The 20518-nt window shown below is 41.2% G+C and overlaps 1 protein-coding gene across 5 annotated transcripts; it reads right to left on the reverse strand.

Moving 5' to 3' along the window:
* Positions 1–78: 78 nt before the first annotated feature.
* Positions 79–20494, reverse strand: rhot1a (ras homolog family member T1a). 5 transcript variants are annotated; one of them, XM_082529634.1, is made up of 21 exons: positions 20093–20494; positions 15787–15845; positions 15601–15682; positions 15293–15336; positions 15148–15201; positions 14416–14468; positions 13988–14096; positions 12808–12909; positions 12240–12338; positions 11918–12026; positions 11641–11761; positions 11414–11498; positions 11127–11272; positions 10898–10998; positions 9418–9548; positions 8659–8742; positions 8378–8500; positions 8097–8299; positions 6681–6803; positions 5630–5728; positions 4005–4874 (listed from the first exon to the last, which is right to left on the reverse strand). In XM_082529634.1, the coding sequence occupies exons 1-21, from the start codon at positions 20127–20129 to the stop codon at positions 4808–4810; spliced, it is 2031 nt and encodes a 676-aa protein (XP_082385760.1). In that variant the 5' UTR covers positions 20130–20494; the 3' UTR covers positions 4005–4807. The 5 variants fall into 5 exon arrangements, with proteins under 5 accessions (XP_082385757.1, XP_082385756.1, XP_082385759.1 ...); XM_082529631.1 differs by lacking the exons at positions 4005–4874; positions 5630–5728 and adding an exon at positions 79–1157 and having other exon boundaries at positions 15293–15333; positions 20093–20493; XM_082529630.1 differs by lacking the exons at positions 4005–4874; positions 5630–5728 and adding an exon at positions 79–1157 and having other exon boundaries at positions 20093–20493.
* Between the last annotated feature and the right edge of the window lie 24 nt (positions 20495–20518).

Consider the following 20518-nt stretch of genomic DNA (forward strand, 5'->3'; position numbering starts at 1 on the left):
CAGCAATGACCATTTCTACTATGACTGCTGCTTCTATTCAGTGACACACACACACACACACAAACACGGTGACATAAGTGGGTGTAAAGGTCATTTATTACAGATATTTAAAACCATTTCATTTCTCCTTGTCCACCAGCATCCGTACGGCACAAGTCGTTATTAAAAATGCCGAAGATGAAGAATGACAAGACTCAAAGTGGGGAAAAGGGCGAACAGCTGTTAATATAATGATGCCTGGTTTAAACGGTGCGTCTAACTTCATAAAAATATAAGGAGGAAAAAAGCTTTATTCAAAAGGCAGAAAAACAAAAATAAAAACAGAAAGCAGGTAGTCGTTCACCATGAAAATGGCTTCGATAATACTAAATACAAAAACACATGAAAAAGAAAAAAATCCCAGAGTTTCATGCGGTGCACTCGGAAAACAGACGAGAGAGAGAAACAGGTTAATAAATTAAACACACAAAATAAACAAGTGCACGGCATCCGTGACCTTTTTAGTGTTAGATGCAGCGCTCTTTGTCCCATCGCCTCCTGTTATGGCTTTAGCTTTGATCCTAAAATGTTTTTTTAAAGGAATACATACATAATACCTGCATATGCACATCTATAAACAGATTCAAGTCCCTTTGTGGTGGATCTGTGGATGTCTGCCTCTCTCTGGTGTCCAAATATCTAATTATACTGACCTGAGGAGGTGGGGGAATTAAAAAGAGGACTGGACCAGCTGACTACTCATGTCTAATCTCACCTAGACTAAACCAACAGACCAAACGACGCCAGCATTTACAAACCGAGGTGATGTTTCAAACGTAACCTGCCCCCCTCTTCAAAACATAAGGAGAAAAACACCACACTCCCTTATATAAAAGGTACCTATAAGTCTGCACGTTTGTTCATGGTGACCAAGAAATGAGGCCTGGCTGGTGGGTCAGGCCGTCTTTGTGAGTCTTTTCTTTCCCCAGGTATGAGTGGTGGGAGGAGAAGGGGCAGAGTCAACAGAAGGACCAGAGAGGGGAAGTCTGGTTCTGTCTGATCACCGCTGTTTGAGAAGCGCTCTGTACATGGCGAAGCCCAGCACGGCAAACACTGTGGCGCCGACGCTCGCCCTCAGCCAAAAGGTGGAGTTCTTCAGGTCTGCCTGAGCCATGTGTCTGAGAGAAGAAGCAGGAAACACACAGAGAGCAGGTGAGAGGCTGGGAAAACACATGAATAGCAGAAAAGGGGAGCAGCTTAAAACACAATGACGAATCTAGTGCCACATTTTCCATCTGCTCGTAAAACCACAACGAGAGAAATTGCCAAATGACACAACAAAGTCATGTGTTTCCCCCTCTGGGTGAAAACTTCCCAAAGCCTGACCACATATGACGAATCCAAGGATCCTCTCATGGCAGCATGAAAGGGAAACACATGCCTTCTCTTGTCATTGTTTGTTTCAGTTTGGGATACGTAAAAAAGGGAAAGAGCAGAGTCTTAAAGAAGCACCTGCTATGTACCTTAAAGGATTGTTAAAATTATATGGAGCCCAGGTGGTGTCTAAACTAAATAAATTTGGTATTTCTAGTGCTGCTGATTGGATCATTTCTCTATAATTTGGCTTCATCTCCTCTCACAAAGGGCAGAGAACAGTTTTGATACAGAGCGCTTTAATTTAAATGAGGCGTAGAGTGAAATAAATCTCACACCTAAATATACCTGTGGCAACAATGAGGTAGGCAACGCATTATTTTAAGATTAAGCGCATGTGTGTACATGACACCACCTGAGCTTCATAGAACTGCGTTAACACTTCTAAAACAACAGACTGAGCTGGAAGGAAAAACAAGGTGAACTATGCAGCCTGCAATGACAGGTAAAAGCAACGGAGGAGGAGGGAGGAGAAAGGGAGTAACCCAAGTGCCCCGTATACATAATATACTGATTGTACAGCTTCATCAGAAATTTGAGAAGCTGATCTGGGGACAGACACGTCACCACTCAACCCTTCAAATGTCCTGTTACTCCCGTAGGATCCAAAGAAAAGCCAGACTCATGCTCCATCTACTGAAAAAAAGAGGAAAACGCCTCTGGCAGTAGATATCGACATGACTCTTATAGGTCAAAACCTGATAAACCTGCTGCCATTATGAGATACAGTCACATGCATGGAGTGTTCGCCCATCCTTCCACGGGTATAAAAATCAAACATCCCCTCTCTCTATGATTTCTGTTGTTACCTTTGTGGAGGAATTACTGGTTCAGCGGAGGCCTCCATAAAAGATGGACCCCACCTCCACGATGGAGATGGCTGAAACCTGCTGCTTCAGGCTGAAATCGTCCTCTGACAGCAGGCAGCTTGCCTCACCACCACCCCCACCCCACAAACTCCACCCAACCAGGCAACCTCTCACACAGTCACAAAAGGAGTCAAATGCAGCAGGTGAAGCAGGGAGATACTTTGAATTTGTTAAACAATCAACACATTTATCACAGCCAGAACCGCTCAGTTAGTGATTAAAGCATGAAACCCGGTTCAAGCATCCTCCACAATGCAGCGGAAGTTTTCAGGGGCGGCAGTGGTTTCTACGAGAAACATTTTCCCTAACAACCAGCTAACACTTTCTTTCTAGGGATTTTTTTTTTAAAGAAGGCGCAGTTTACTGAACATCAAAACTTTCTGTAAACATGTTTTAAACACAAATTGGTGTTGGCATAGTAAACGATGTTTGCTTGGTTGCTAGGCAGATAATTCATACTCCATCATACAATATATGCCAACATCTATTTTTAAACACGTGTTTATACTTTAGTCATTGTTCATTCATTTAGTGAAATCACTTACACAGGTTCTCATAATTGCAATTAACATGCAGCACGTCATGACACGCACAGTTACCTGTTAACTGAGTTGCCATAGCTACGGGATATATGCAAATAAGTATTGCACAGCAGGAAACCTGCACGTGGCCCTCAAGCTGTCATCTTATCAGAAGAATCTCTTCTTCAAGGAAGCGAGGTGAAAGTAATGACAGCATGTTGTCACGTGAGGAATCTGGACGGATGTTTTCATAAGACCGTTAAGAATCTTACTCTTCTTCCTGTTAAAAGCTAGTTTTTCCTTCCCGTTGTTGCCAAAGCGCTTGCTCATAAGGTGTCATATGATTGTTGGGGTCTTCTAGTTTTTTTATTGTATTATTGTAGGGTTTACCTTGGAATATAAAGCACCGTGAGGCAACTGTAGTTGTGATTTCACAACAACAGTTGTTGCTGTAGAAATAAAATGTAGACTCTGTCCCTAAGAGTTTATCCTTTGTTTCTGGCGTCGAATAAAGGAAGGATGCACGTCCTTTATAGACTACAGTTTACACGGGGTCTGCATCTGCACTGCTGTCGTTTGCTTTTACCAAACTTCCATCAAAACTCCGTTTCTGTGTGGACTCTACACCGTGCCTGTGGTCCGGTCACACGATGCTGGTCTGTGCAGGCATTTACTTAAAAAAATTTTCAACTGTGGTTTTGTAGTCTGAATCAGTAGGAAATGGTGATGGCTATCTTTATAGGTTATCTGACCATCAACTCATTGACATAAATAGGCCTGCAAACACAGTCTATGGGCGGCTACTGGTAGAAAATCTATTTCCAGCCATCCTAATATCCTGTTTGCTCAGAAAAACATTCGCGTTTTGGTCTTTTTTTGTTTGCTTTTTAAACACTTGTTTGAGCTAAAAAGAATATAGTCAGGTTTGGTCTGACCCAACAGCACTTAAAAATATAGTCTTTAATCACAGGAGACGAAAAAAAAAAACAAAAACCCGGAAATATTCACGAGGGAGACTGAAGCCGAAAAATAATATGTGTGTGGGAACTGTTTTTACATAGAATGAGGAAATGGCCACATATATGTGGTGCATACTGTATATACTTGGTTCTATATTACATTATATCCTCTTTAACAGTAAAAACTATTTAATACACTTTTTCAGCAAAATATATTTTCCCTTTTAGTTGATGTGAAGTAGTTATTTTGGTTATTTCTTCTTTAAAAAAAAAAAAAAAAAGGAAAAAAGTTTTTATTTATAACAATGACAAAAATACAATAAAATGCACCAATAAGATAAACAAAATACTAAAAAGTCATCTGTATCGCCCAGCTCCACCGAGTCCGAAAAGTAGGCCAAACACCACCTCTGAAACAAAAGCTTGAACACAATCACGATACCTGACCCACTTTCATTTCATATCTCAAACAAAAGCACACAAACACACCATAAACAAGCTGTATAGTTTGTTACCAAATAAAATAATAGTTTGTGTTCTTGGCGTGTTAGATTCTTTAACAACAGAGTATAAAGGATGGTCTGTACTTGTTACTCAGTTAATTTCTAATCTTAATGAGCACTTTGGCTCAATGCACCTTAATCTCGATGCTTATAATCAATCAGAGCTGAAATGTTCCTTTAATGTTAGATTTTAGGTTGTCAGGCCCTCACTCTGCCTGATTAAGGTCACTGATAACAACTCCCAGAGACGATGTCGACACAAGGGTTAGTTGTTGGGTGCAACACTTCATCTAGCCCTGCCTGAGTGACTAACAATAATTTACAAAAATTAGAAACGTACGCACTCAAAACACATTTAAACACATTCACACCCGCAGTGTAGCTCAGCAAACCTGCACCATTAAATTCAAACACCAAGCTCACTACACTGTACAGACAGATGCAGAACCTTCCCCAGCTGCCAGCAGATGGCAGTATTTCACAGAGGACTGAGGCATGCCCTTTAAGTACAGAGGCTGAAGTGAACAGGTGAGCCATGCAGATTAGCAGAGAGTGAACACATGCAAGAGGAAGAGGATGAGGGGCAGCCACAAACGTGTGCGTGAACACCTACAGAGTGGAAGGAAGAACACAAAGACAAGAAATAGAAGACAGGAGGGGAAAACAGGATGAAATGACCGAGTAATTGGAGAAGAACAAAAACAATCAAATTCAATCATTTAAACACATTTGATTTCAAACATCAGTTCATCAAGTCTTAACCCTTCAGGAGGACAAGAAACAGACTGGTTTAGTTTTTATTTTGCCCATTAAGAGCGATGCTTTTCAGACTAATGTCTCTCCTGTGGGCGCAGACTTCAAGGTTAAGAATGGAAATGGAAACAAAATGAGGCTGAAAACGTCACAAATAATCAAACAGCTGAAAGAGGAGCTGGAAACAGACGTAACAGGCTTTTGCTTTTTAACATACTTCTCTGTGAATGAAATCAAACATGCAAACATGTAGAGAGCAATGACGTTTTCATTTTGAACCACAAACAAACCAAAGAAATTGGTTGTTTCTCATTTTGTGCACACAAAGCCTGTTAGTCAGATTTACTGTCTGCGTATCCACTGCAGGACAGGAGGGGGCACACGTGACTCGGAGAAAAGCTCTAATACACACCTGGAATCATCAAAGTTCCTTTTTTATCATTCAAAATTCAGGCCAACATAAAAATTCGGTTCTTTAGTTTTAAAAAAATTCACAAATATAAAACGATCAGTTAACTGGGGCTGAAGTTTCTTTTACTGCATGTTAGTGTGGGAGTCAGTATTAGGAGCCGAGTTTGTGGTGCAAGCATCATGCATCGCAACACAGTCACACAGGTACCTCCCTGGCTACCACGCTGTTTGTTAGCTGGCACAGCACCGTCACAGCTCGCCGTGTCAGACTGTACAGAGAGCGACTCGGCTGCCTGGAGCTGGAGCAGAAAGCGAGATATCTGACATCATTTATAGGGAAGTTACTCCCAGCAGTCCTAAATCACAAGCAAAGAGTTCCTGCTTAAGAGCTTTTAACAAGACTTTTATTAATTCATTCAGAGAAATGCTGAGCGAAGACAGCAGGCCGTTAGGGTCTACAGACAGTTGTGTCTGGCCTGTGTCAGTGAATGTGAGAATAGTCAATATGCTGCATGTAAATTGATGTAATATTATTCCAAATGTGTTATGATTTTAAAGTTGGAAAAAGAACTTCTGGAATTTTAGGAAATGAACCATCTGCAGCATCAGAATCTGTCTGCAGCTGATAGAGATAAACTGACGTCACAGTTTAAGCTTGAATAGCACAAAATCCACACACAACTGCATCGACAGTCAAGCAGCTGGTTTTTGTGTCATTGCTACAGCTGCTAACTCTACGCATCCCTGACGACCTGCCTGAGAAAGTCTGAGGACGCATTTTCCCACACGGTGCAGAAGATTTAAAGACCTTCAGCTCTTATTCAGCTGAAACAATGACCTCTGGGAAACACGATCATCATTTGATAACAGAGATTAACTGTTAACTATATTATTAACTTTACTACTGCTAACGACTTCATCACTGTGTTTCTCATTGAGCAGAGAACAGCCTGCTCTGTACGAGTACTATAACCCAACCGTGGCAGGAAAAGCCAATAATTTATCAGCAGAAATATTTAAACATAACGTAAAACCAATAATGGTGTCCCCCTCTCCTTACAGTTGATATGCAGTGTAAACTGAACCAGTGGGGAACACTTAGGGAAAGCAGAGGAGCTGTCACTACCACCAGTGTTAGTGAGCTTGGGTAAAGCCTCTCTGCGTCCCATCGTGGAGGTCCAGCCCCAGGATCGGAGACAGAGAGGAGGAATGAGTCTATGTTAAACACTAGAGTTTATTTTGTGTATGAACCTGTTGAACACGACCGTGCGGAGTTGGGCCTTAATGCTGCGCAGCAGCTCCAACTTGAGGAGGTTCTGACAGAGGCAATATGTGCACCTGTTGCAGGCACACATGCAGTGGAGACGGGCGTGGCTGCAGAAAGATACACAGAAATGCGTGTATTCACCACCACGCCAACACACACACACAAACACAGAAGGACACACACTCACAGGAGGAGGGACCAAAGCCTGACAAATGAAAAGCAATTACATTTGTTTAACTGCTAAACTACATCAAAGCATGACCTTCACTGTAATATGAAACCTGCACTGCTGTTGGTTACCTCAAACTCTTACTTTCATCCAATGGAATAGAATTATTGATATCTGTAACACAAAACGAGAGGAAAGGAGGGAAAACCACAAAACAGACATCACAACTAAAACAATCTCAGACTGACGTTTTGTCAGCTGCTTTTACTTTTAGATATTTCAGAGGCAGCTAAAACCAGAGAAAAACGTGGCTTATGCGATACGAGTTTTCAGAGACCACAGTCACCTGTAAATAACAGACAGCCACAGTGGTTTCAGCTGACCAAACAAACTATCTGCAGCTTCACTGCTGAGACAGCTGAATCACTGAACTTGCTACGCATTAAAATGTAACTGTTAAACACCTTTAGAAACTACTGACGCCTGAGTGATGGGAGCTTATTGGTTTGACACAATAAACTTACCAACATTTACGCTACACAGTGAAGATCCGGGCAGTTTTGTAGAGTTGCACAGGAAGCCTGAGAGTTTACCACACAGCATGCATGATAATGCTACAATTACCAAGCGCTGTACGATTAAAATCAAAGTAAAAAATCAACACAGCGCTGAGTTTAAAGCTCAGACTTTATTCTATTTCATCTAATAACTGAGTTAACGATAAGTCGCCGGAGCAGTCTACTCTCTGGCTCTCAGCAGAAAGTCGCCTTTCAGTAAGCACTTCTGCTTAAATCTACTCAGACTAATGCTCTAGAGCGCAGCAGATCCAATGATTTCAGATTTTAGCCAATAGGATTTGTGGGCTGCTACAATGAGCTTTAACGGGCACATCCCTTAAGTGCCAATTAATTAAGCTACTGAAATCCAATCTGCTCAGAGAGCTTTGAGGACTTAGGACACCCTGCAGGGCCCATAAATGAAAGAACTGGCTGCAGTGTATTTCAGAGTGTCAAGTCTTCGCGTACTGACCGGTGTGATCGAATGATTGCAAAAATCATTGGGTTAAGGTCTAAACTGTAAAGTTTCAGTGCTACACAACACATTGAAGGCGGCTAGTATTCATTTTCCTAACATCACTGAGTGCTAAATGTCATAAAATCACCCAAGAGAGGTAAAAGAAGCATAAGTGGGAAAGAAACAGTGAAGACTGTAGCTGAATTTTAATGCTTACGGGTACATGGCCATGGTGGTGAGTCTAGTGTAGATGTCTTTGCTGGGTGCTTCGTTCGTGCTGCAGGTGAAAGGCTGGGGTGGGTGGAGCTTGTGTTTCCGGCAGAAGTCATGCGGCGACAGGCTGTAGTGCTGCCGCACCTCGTGCAGGTCCGACTTGGCGGCTATCACCACACACGGCGTCTTGCTGTCTATGAAGTATTGCTGCCAAACACAAGAACTCCGTGTCAGGAGGCAAGACTTTTAAAATAAGGCCTGATAAGACGCTCTCAGTTTACACACCTTGTACACTTTTGCGCAGTACTCAAACGAGCGAGGATTGTTGACGTCGTACACCAGGCAGACCACATCGCAGGCCAAGTCCGTCTCCGTCAGGAAGTCAAAATCCGGCATCACCTCGTGGAGCTTGTAGTGAGCAGGCAGGGCAGGGAGCAGGGACGGAGCAACAGAGCGTGCAGACGGAGGGATTAACATTTGTAATGCTGAAACTCAGTAAAGCACTCAGATTATGTAACAGTAATCCAGCGAGCAGCTGATGACTCCTCAGAGTAAATGGATCTTACCAGCAGGTACTTCTCCTGACCGTAAACGTAAGTCGTGCTGATGGCATAGAAGGACTTGTGCTCTTCTCTAATCCGCCTCTGTCGCTGTGGAGGAAAGCAAAGCCAGTGTCGCCCGTCAACACTATTGTTTTATTTATTTATTTAATTTAGGGGGGAAAATCCTTTATTTTACATTATGTAGTTAATTTTTGATGATTTAGATTACAAATATAATCTCATTAAGAACGGCAAAATGTTATTAGGGGTCCAAGCTGTGTAAAAATGCACAGAACCATCCATCCAGTCTCTTCCTCTTATCCAATTCAGAGTCAAAGTGTGCATGTGTGACTCTTGAGTGCCATCCATCAATCAGTGACAGATGATGATGATAATAAAATGTTGATCCAGTGTTGAAAGTGAAACAGAGTTCACATTCAACACTGGATCTGTAAGCAAAATCAACAGAGCTGCAAGTCCTCCTGTGATGTGCTCCATGTAGACAGGGTAGGAAAAAATGGCTTAATTACGAGCTTTGCATTGGTTAGAATTTAGGCTTCCTCATCATGGTGACCATTATCCTTAAATGCTGACAAGTTAATGTAAAAGTCCTGAAAATTAACCTTTTTTTTTTTTTTATTACTCACCATTTGTAAGATCTGTACCTATATTCACTTCGTACATCCCACTTTATTTTGTACATATCGGAAACAGTTGCGATAGCTGCAGAATTAGCATGTTTCATAAAGTTTAACAGGCTTTCTGTTAATGATTTCCACTGACCTGCAGGTTCCTGCCGAGAAATGCTTGGAGGAAGCCGCTCTTCCCGCTGCCCCGTGCTCCTAAAACGTTGCAGCGGAAGACGCTACGCTGGGTCTGCTTCTTCTGCAGGTCAATGCGCTTGTTACGGGTCACTGAAGGAAAAGGAAACATTTTTCTTGTAGCTTTATAATACAATTAGTAATATACAAAGCTGGCAAAAGTACAGAGATTCTGTACTTAACCGGATCTGAAATGTACTCAAGGTAAGTAAAATGAGCTCATTGGAGGAAGTTTCTTTTTTGTGAACTGAACCTTGTGCTATTTTAACATAATGATGAAATAACATACATGCGAATACAATTTAATTATACTCAGCTTGGAAAATAAAAATTAAAAAAGGAAAATAAAAACATGCATCTCTCTATTTTCTGTTGGCTACATTGTAGATGGTGACTTTGCCTCAAAACAGGAAAATGAGCACAATGAGGGGATAAAGTGGATTCAGCAGGATCCCTAAAATCAGCAGTAATGGATCAAAACGCAACGATTTCTACTGTGCGCTGCAGTAAATTTTCTTCGTGTACAGACTGTGATCAGCTGACCTGCTGCTCTTTGTGGATGGACACGACTGAATTCAACCAGATGTCAGCAGATGTTTCACGAGTTGTCCTGGCTGATTTCCATCCTCTACACTGACAGTACACTGCTTATGCTGTCTTTATATCGGACTCCATAAATGAATCTCTGCTACACTTGATGTAACCTAACTCTGACTATGACTCCACAGCCACTGTGCAGCAGTCACAGGCTATACTTAACTCTAAATCCATCACAGTACTGCAAACTAACCTGTTTATCCTGCACTAACCTGCAGAGGATTTTCATGCAACCTTTAAAAAGCACAGTCTACCTCAGTTTGATTTGCAGCATGTTTTTCAATAATAATTTAAAAATATATATGTCACATGTACAGACCCTATATGTGATTTTGCTGATGTTTGTTGAGCTGATAAAAACACTGCTTTTGAAATTACCTGCCACTCCTTTTATTCTCCCTCATCAGTAGAGCTAGCTAGATGCGAAGCAGCGCAGCCACAACTTACAGACACCTGGAGTCATTCCAGTGTTGCGGCAATAAATACATAATTCAATAAAAACACCCTCTCTTTAACCCCTGACTTTGGCACGCGTCATCTCTTTTTATGAGACATCCTCTGCTGATTAATAAACAAACAGGGCTGCCTTTAATCCGTTTCTGTTTAGGCTCAAACGTGTTTGATGTTTGGAGGTTTGCAGTGACAAAATATTAACTCAAATGCGTTAAAACCAAAGGTAATGAGCCTGTTTTTAAAATGTAAAGACTAGAAAGTACAGATATTTATTTAAAAATGTTGGGAGTAAAAAACAAAAAAACTACTCAGGTAAAACACAAATACCTGAAAATTGTACTTAAGTACAGTAACAAAGCATCTGTACTTTATTACTTCCCACCTCTACCTACCTGTAATTGCAGCCGCTTGGGATTCCTGCTCATAGATGATAGAGTAGCCGAGGTAGCCCAAGTACTCCAAACTACGCTGCACATCCAGATATGTTGTTAACCTACCAAAGGAAAGGAAGAGAAGTGAGAAGATTTTACATGACTGAGAAGTGCCTGTTAATCTGTCCCAGCGTGAAGTTTTTCAGGGTGCATGAAGTTAAAACAGATGCGTAACAATATGCACACTCACGTCCACTGGGAGAGGTATCCCTGGTATGTGAGCCATCCCTGTTCATTAGTGCAAACTGTGTTGTTTACATCTGGACCCCAGGGCATGTAGGGAAACACTTTGAACAAGTCTTTCACCTCCTCTGGCGACAGCGCGCAGTCTCTGTCCTGGAAGACCACAGAGACAAACACACACAAACTCAACTGAGCACAGAAAGGTTCATCTTGCTGAAATCTAGTCGTAAATATGGAAATAAAAGTGCTAAGGGAAAAAACAAACCAACAAACAAAACAAACATGACCACTCACTTTGTCATGCTTGTCAAAGACACTCTGAAGAAAGAGGTAAGCGTTGTGGTTAAGCTCCGTGGTGCAGTCTGGAGGGATCTTTATCCTGGTATAAAGAGAAGGAAGAAAAACATACGTTTTGGTGAATTTGCAGCTTTCTGGTTTTATTCAGGTACCTGCTTTTTTCTCCACTTCTTGCTTTAAATTGAACACCTCTCAAAGTGACATGCAAACTAATCTGCACTCACAGGGGGAACAGGTACTCCTGCGTGAGCTCCAGGTCGTCGTCATAACCGAACCTCCTCAGCACGGTCCATGTGGTCTCGTGCCGACCTCGCTGTATGAAGAGGGTGTGCAGGAAGAGGAAGCCTGCAATTAAAAAAAAGAAAAAGAAAAAAAGTGGACACAATTTGAGAGAGAGGGTGAACACTCAGAAAAGTGATTCAGACAGTACAAATTATGTTCACAAAGCCACCAAGTATGAGAAACACATAAAAACAAAGGAAGAACGGGGCAGTGTCCGACCTTTGAGCGTGAGCCCGTTGTCTTTGACTCCATCCATCATGTTTCTTCTGACCACGTTCTTTACGTCCTCTAACGCCTGGGGTGCCAGTGGTGTATTGAAGCATGTTCTCTACATGCATACACAACATATATGCAGTTTTCAGATGCTGCTGCTGTGACATGTGTTGTTATGAGCACATCGTTTCATGTCAAAGCCCATCTCCCTAAACCCGTTACAGGTTGTTTTCCTCATATACAAACAGACCAACGCTGAACCTTACACCGTCTCAGTACTCACAATCTAACAAACAGACGCTGATGTTATTAAAGAGGAAAACATTACCTGAAAGAAGTTGAGCTCGCTGTCATTAAGGGTGCCGTCATTGTCCAGGTCAGAGATTTTAAATATCCTGGTTAAAGCCTTAATGCATGAAGGCTTCAGCTGTAATACAGGAGAAAAACCATTTTTTAGGAGACAAAATGCACTTCTATGATGCACCAAGATTTAAATCTGCTTTTCTTATTTCCTTAGCTTTACTCTTGATCTCCAACATAAAAACAGGCCACAGTGAGGATAAAATACATGAAAAACAGATTTAGGTGATTCTTGCACAGTTGCAGAGTTTATGACGAGTGTAATCAAAGGATAATGCCGTCTCAGACCTACAGCCTGGTCGGTGTATCCCTGACGACCTAGTGAAAAATCTTTTCTAGTGTGCTCGTGAGTGGTTGCTACTTGTTGCCAGCTGAAATCGGTCACAAAGAGGATGCACTTAAAACTTCCTTGCGATTGGTTGCCAACAGATTGACACGGCTGCCCATAGTTTCCACAGGTAACTCCACCAGGTTTCTGAAAGCTGCAAACCAACATTTCCATTAAAGCTACCTGTGTTCAACAAGTCAGAACCCACCTCCTTCTCCTCTGGGCAGTACAGGGGTCCTGTCGGGTGGAGAACGGCCTTCTGGGCGTAGTAGAACAGCTCGGAGATATTCTTCAGGTTTTTTGCAGAGCACTGAGAGAAAAACAGGCCGCCTTATTTTAAACTTTTATTTACCAGGAAGTGAAACTCTTGAGATTGAGAATCTCTTCTCCAAGAGTATGATGGGTATGACGAAGGCATGGCTGACAGAACATGCTTTTCATTAGCCGGAGGTTTGAACCCAGAGCCCTAACCATGAGGCAGCAGAGCTAACCACTGACCCACTGTGCAGCTCAGGTTACCATGTTGTTATGAATGGTTTCCAATAAACAAAAAATAAATGAATAGAAAAAAGCTGAATGCATGAAGTAGGTAATACTAAAGGATGGAAATTCTGAACATTATACGGGGTACTGCAGTCCATATAAAAAACTGACTTAAAATGCAGCTTACTGTCCAAATAATTCTGATCATTTCCCCTTAAAAACATCTCATTTGGGGGGGTTGAGTAAATGCAGACTTTTATCTTAAACATGATTTTCTAAAAAGCTTCATAAAGACTGTACTTTAAACTGTGCTGCTGCTTTTATTTTTGACACAGTTATATCTGAAATCTAAGCACCTCACAGGATCACATATTTCTCATAGCAGAGTGACTGACCCCAGGCTGTTCCCACTGTGTATGTGCTGTCCCTCACGTCCACCATGCGTCCCTCTTTTAACCTCGTAACTAAGCCAGCTCAGAAGGGCAGGACCGAGCCGTCGCAGGCGGCAGAGGGAAATTTGAATAAACGCAGAGGGAGGCAAATTCCCATTCCCTCGCTCAATGACACCTCACGGCACATTCACAGTCAGTCAGCAGGCCGTGGCCCCGGAGCGTGGTAATATAAATCTATTCAGGTCTCAGAGTGTATGTGCAGTCAGGATCTGGATTGCACTCTAAGAGCAGCTGGGGGTCAATCTGTCCTCCGCACAGGTTGTCTCACTCTGACACACTCTGCCAGTATTGGATTTTCAATCAGCCTTTTAAACTTTATTTGCAGTTTCACTGCTCTCAACAGTTTCATCAGACTTTGACATTTAACTGAGTGGGACCTCCAAACAGCCTCAATAGACCCAATCATAGTATGAGTCCAAGTGTGTGTGTCTGTTTGTATCACTTTTGCTTTACCTCTACACACGTCTCAATATCCTGGTATTGATTCATGATTGGCAGGATGGTCTCCATGCTGCTGTGCTCCACCAGGTCTGACTTGTTCCCCACAAGAATCAGTGGCACCCTGCAGTGAAGCCATTTATTACAGAGCAGCAACAATCAGCCAATCAACAGAAAATCAGACTAAAGCTAATTAGATCATGTGTTTTAATCATTGCTTTAAAATCTGCAGTTGGTTGCAGATATCTAAAGGGAAGGATTTTCCAGCCTCATTAAAAAAAAAACAAAAAAAAAAACTGTAAACGTGTTTATTCTGGTTGGAAGAAGAGAAAAATTAAACTACAATTTTTGACACTGTATAGACCAAACACTGAATAAGTTAAGTAAGAAAACGGTCGGTAGATGAGCGGATGATAAAAATAACCGTTAGCTGACGTACACACCTGCTGTCTTTGTCCGTTCTGTCGTTTATGAGAGGAATCCAGTGGCTCGTCACCTGGGGAAGGAACACACAATGACAAACATGCAGCACCAACACAAAGGTTTTCATTTAAATACATGCCTGGAATAACAAAGGTAACCCAGTCTGATGAAAGTACTGCAATATATTTGCAGAGTAATTCAGTCTGTGTCTATGGCAACCATCCCAGTAAAAGCTACTGGAAGTGCAAATCAAACATTTCTGCCGCAGTGTCACATTAAAAGCTTTTACCTGGTGAAATATGATCTGACTTTTATTATGAGGGATGCCAGTGACCACCGTGGTGTTTAATCGTATTGGAGTTGTTGCTGGCTCAGGAGGTAGTGCTGTATATCTCAAATGGGATTAATGAAGTATTCTGATTCTGATTCTAAAACAGCTTCATTTTTGTGTGTGTGAAAGGATGAATGTGAGCTTTAGTGTAAATAACTTCTTCTTTTGGCTTCTCCCTTAAGGGGACGCCTTCATCTCACCCTGTCACACCAACCACTGCATGTCCTCCTTCACTACATCCATTACTCTTCTCTGGCGTCACCCCAAGATAACATTAAAGATTGTTTATGGACAGTAAAATAATAACAGCAACCAGCTTTTGCCAACTTCTTACAAAGAAACCAACTTATGTCGAGATGAAAAAGCAAGTCGAGCCAAACAAGAGTAATATGAAACATAAGTACGCTGACACCAGGCTCACCTTCTCAATCGACTTCTTGTTGTTGACTGAGTAAACTATGCAGATCACATTAGCCTAAGAAGAGAAAAAGCAACATCACCTTATGAAGCACACATCAACAATATGCAGCACAAACAGGGCAAAGCAAGAATGAAATAACACCGACCTTTGATATTTCCTGATACAGCTGCTCATCTGACTGCTCTGCTTCTGTGCAAAAGGAAAATTAGTACAGTATTATGTTACCTAACACCTCTTGTGCTCACTTTGTTTTTCTCAAATAAAAATGGAGACACTTTCATGACCTACATCTTGAAACCCAGTGGAACAGATAAGAGGTGCAGCCACGCACAAAATGATGTCAGCTGAACACTCAATACTTCCTTGTATCGGAAGGATTTGAATGGGCTTCTTTTTATTAGCTACACTGTTCTTGTGTCAGTTTGAAAGACTGTGTGTAAAGGGGGGAGATACCCGAGTAGTCCACAATGTGTGTGGGCACCCTCTCCGGGGTGACATCGGCTGGGATGGTGATCTCTTCAGCTCGGAGGGGAACCTGGAAAACAGGACAATGATGTCAAACAATGATAAAATGACGGTCAACAGTGAACATTCAAAAGGAGGCTTTTAACCATAACCACAGTGCCTCATCACACATACCTCATCTGGAAACTCCTCACTGACTAAAGACATAATCAGGGACGTCTTCCCCACCTTAGCTGTAGAGCACAACAAGAAAAAGACAGAACAGGGTCATTAACATGAGTGTAGATTTAGTAGGATTTAAGATGTTAAGGTGTGGTAGTCCACACTGTTGCCTCACAGCAAAAAAGCTCCTGAGTTAAACTCCATGTATGTTAATCTGGCCGGAGCCTTTCTGTATGGAGTTTGTATTTTCTCCTAGGGCTGTTCGATATAACGATATATATCGGATGACGATATAAAAAGGTCTATCGTTTCATTTTACGCTATCGTTTGTTTCGTGGTGTCGCAAAAAAGGCTGTTTACGAGTGGCTATATTAATTTCCTTAAAGTTCTCTCTTTCTCTTATATTTAATATAACCACACTACAGACGGACAAGCGCCTGTTTTTATGCGTTGTGGTTAGCAACAACGACGGTAACAGCTACATGACGCGCAGCTGGAAACACTTCCCGCAAGTCGAGCTGCCCGAGATTCACAGAATTTACAGAAAATGTTACATTTTTGTGATTTATATTGTTATCGGGACGATAGAATTCTTATATTGGGATATGAGATTTTGGTCACGTCGCACAGCCCTATTTTCTCCTCGTGTCTGTGTGGGCTCTCTCTGAGTACTTTGGCTTCCAACCACAGTCAGAGACATGCAGTTAGTGGGGTTAAGGTAATTGCTGATTCTAAGTTGTTATTGTCTGTCTCTCTGTGTTAGCCCTGTGATGCACTGAAGACTTGTCCAGAGTCTGCTCCACCTCTCGCCCTACGATCGCTGGGATAGGCTGCACATTTACAAAAAATAAAAAATAAATGTATAACAATCAAGGTAAACAGCCGACAACAACATGATCTGTCTCACACACAGGACGTGGCCATTGCCATTTTGTTAATACAGGCAGTATTTATCAAGAAAAACCTCAAACTCTAGATCTAAGGACTGGGAGTGAAATGATGTGTTGACTGAACGATTAGTCGAATCCCACAATGCAATAAATGAAGCCAAAACACCCTGAAGCATGAGTGTTTTACAGCTTTGGAAATGTGGCGATTTGCTTTTTTCCAGCAAACTTACTTTTGAATCGTGAGTTGGACAAAGCTACCACTTCCCTGACATCACTGCTGATTCCTGTGACAGCATATTTTTTATATTTGTTCATTTTTATAGAAGTTAACAGTCAATTGCAATTATTTGAAACTGCAGCCCTGCGTTTCCCTGCCACTTGCCTCTCGGTGTGTTCACAGTTAATCTCACAACCTGAACTTCATAACACACAGGCTGGCACGTAGCTTTCTGGCTGCACCTCCTTAAGCACTAACTCTCCTAAAGTAGCAATGTGTGCCATCCTGAAGAGCCACAACTTGAATATAAATAGTACTGTCAACATGTGTGCTCAAAAGAGAACAAACAGACACGGTGAAACACGCAGGGTGGGACATGCTGGCTTTACAGGTAATTTCAAAGTCCTTCAAAAGGTCAGGATCTGTAAACATGCAGCTGTTTACCCATAATATCCTCTGCCATGTAAAACTGGCACATTTGGTCAACAAACAGCTCTTCAAAATAAAAGTTCAAATCATTTATTTAAGCACTGTGATAGATGAGCAGCCAGTGTGCCAAGCTGTCCAATGTATGCTGCAATAGGCAAGGTGAACCTTGATTGTTTAAGCAGAAGAAAAATGGATGGATGGATGATTTATTTAATATCTTCTGCTTCAAGCTTCCCGGTTCTGAAGCTCTGGGTCCAAAAAAAAAAAAAAAAACAAGAGTAAAGTGAGGAGATCACTTTGGGCTTCAGGTAGTTTACGTGAACCATTTTACAAGACAAAGAAATAACATTTGACAAACAGTGAACATTAACATTTTCATTTGCTGTAGTTTTTTTCTTGCTAAATGTATTAAACTATATTTTATTTTGACTTATTAAATAAGATATTTTGCTTCATTGTACTTAGGGCTGCCACGATTTGTCGACTAGTCACGATTACGTCGACTATCAAAATCGTCGACGACTGATTTAATAGTCGACGCGTCGTTTGAAGCTTTGTAAGATCACAAAAGACGCAGGGATAAGTGGCAGGATTTAAGAGTGTAATAACGGACTGAAACAGAAGATGGCAGCATTGCATGTACAAGGATGTCAGCTACCGTTAAACCCCGAAGAAGAAGAAGAAGAAGCAGCTGTGTCCCAGAATTCATAGCGCGGCCCAGCGCAGTTTCCAACAATGGCGGCAGCTAGTTAGTTTTAATGTTACTCTTATTATTCTTTCTGGGTCACAAAATAAACGTTTAACATATTTTCAGGCGAGAATGTAGCTGTGTAAACCTCAAATATCTGCTCAGTTTATCAGGACACCACATATTTTCAAAAGCGCTCCGACGTTTTCGGAGACATCTGTTACCCACTAGCTCGTTAGCGAGCCGGGGGCTAGGCTCACTAGCGCCGTGAGAACACCGGACTCCCCGCAAATCGTTTTCAAACCCACCGCTGTCTTTCGCTACTCAGGTTAAATATATATATGAGTCACTTAGATAACTTAAAATGTTATTGTTTGGCTTTTTTTTTTAGTATTTTATTTGTTCCTGAGTAAATCAGTTTGTCTGAGATTAAAGTTATAGTTTTTACACAGCTGAATAAACATCAAGCAGACAACTGATTATCAGAAGTGTGAGATGCTCCAGAATATACTCCAGTGTCCTGTTATATTTTAGATAGCAAGGAGTTTATTAAACTTCACCGAAACAATCTGCAAATTTCATTAAAATTTAATAAACTATCATCTTGTCTTTATTTTTAGTTAGCACAGACCTTAAACACTTAAAGCTGTAAGCTAATGATAGTTATATAAGAGCAGATGCTGCTGGTGCAATAAGCTGTAGTTTTACGTCCAATGGATGATGATCTGATTAGTCGACTAATCGCAAAAATAATCGGTGACTAGTCGACTATCAAAATAATCGTTTGTGGCAGCCCTAATTGTACTACATAGATGTTAATATTTTTTTAATAAGAGATAAAGGTTTTTGTAATAGCAGTGCGTTTAGATTCTTTCACCCTCTTTCTCTTGTGTAGTTTTTATGTGAAATTTCTTTATAATTCCTGTATTTTTTTTAAACAAGCTTAAATATTTATTCTGTTTATTCAAACTATTTTACTATAGACTGTTTCATTTCAACAAGAACTTCCCAACTTTTGAAATGAATAAAGTATTTCTTACCTTATCTTATCATGTGTTATGTTATCTTAAGCCAACAAAACTTTTTATACCACAGAATGACCTTAACTTCAGGGTTTTCCCAGAAGTCTTTGAATTCCTGTGATCTTTGTCACAGCTCAAACTTTCAGACACTCTTACACCATCTAATCGGCACAATAGCCCTTCAATCACTTAATAATACAGAACTATCAGAATATGTCACCTACAAAAATACAATTAAAGAGGCCCAAAAAAAAATATCATGATTCACATATTTATTATACCCTGCGATGTCTGGGGGTGTTTATTACCACTTAATTACTTCTCTGCTTTGCTTACCAAGGCTGTATTCCAATTAAGAGCACTTTAGTTAATAAACTCCGTTTACATCCTCCTAAATCCTCATCGCTTGACTCCGATAAGCCAAATTACAGTAATTAACCAATTAAAGCAACTGTAGTTTTTTTTTTGTTTTTTTTTTTTAAATACAAATACTTGTATCACATCTAATCTGTAGTATTGATATTCTGTTTTAGGACTCTTTAGAACACACAGAGGTTTGCCTTCAGATCACTATCATGTTAACAAATACTACAATAATATGTTAAACCACCCTCACTGACTTGTAATTGTTCTGTTTGTGCATGCATGGTTTCAGACTCTCCCTGAATCCCATTACACATACTTTGAGAATGACTCACAAGCCAAAAAATGGTACACAAACATTTTCTACAGATATCAACATAAAATAGTTAAAGTGATGTCCATACTCCAAACTGGACTGTTTGGCTCATATTTTCCCTTCAAATAAGAAGCAGCGAGCCGAGCAGTGCATGTAAGACCTGATAAGGCAGCTGTCATGCACCATGTGATAATGATTTGGCCGCTCGACATAAACAAAGCCTGCTATTTATTCTAATAACAGGACCAGTCGAAGTGTGTGATTATCAAGCTCTGTGGGATAATGAAGCTATTCCGCTGACCCTCGCAGCTCATCACACGATATGTAACTGATACAAAGTAGCTGTAGCTACTAGCATATTAGCTAGTGAAGATTAAAGAAGTTGCTACTTACGCTCCCCTACAAGGAGTATCCTCACGTCCTTCCTCATGTTGGCACTTGTTTTCCTGCACAGAGGACCGTCTTTATTGTTTCATGTAGACCTCTGGATGCCGTCCTCCTCCTTAGGCAGTTAACTACCGTTGGGCCCTGCCGCTGTCAAACACTCCGCGCCTTTGTAGGACAAAACGGACGGACACTTTTCGGGTCCTGCTCGCAATTTTCCGCACGCTTCTGCTGAACTTATTGCTTATCCGCTGGACAGAAAGACAACGTTTAATGCAGTATGTGTCACATATCTCTGTAAGCGCACGTTAATCGCTCTCTTGAAGGCGCTGGCAGAGGATTTCGCAGTGGATGGTTCACGGGCATGCCCGACCTACAAGACCGGGTATCTACGGCAAGCCAGACAGGACAAAACGCGCACCAGAAATTTTAAAA

Source organism: Aulonocara stuartgranti, assembly GCF_965226115.1.
Source record: "Aulonocara stuartgranti genome assembly, chromosome: 4".
NCBI lineage: Eukaryota > Metazoa > Chordata > Actinopteri > Cichliformes > Cichlidae > Aulonocara > Aulonocara stuartgranti.

Excerpts from the sequence above, each read along its gene's own strand:
- rhot1a (XM_082529634.1), bottom strand. The coding sequence starts at position 20,129 with ATGAGGAAGGACGTGAGGATACTCCTTGTAGGGGAGC. Across the intron at positions 12,339-12,807 it reads ACTGCCCAGAGGAGAAGGAG|CTGAAGCCTTCATGCATTAA; the intron begins GTGGGTTCTGAC and ends CCTGTATTACAG. Across the intron at positions 10,999-11,126 it reads GGATACCTCTCCCAGTGGAC|GTTAACAACATATCTGGATG; the intron begins GTGAGTGTGCAT and ends TTCCTTTGGTAG.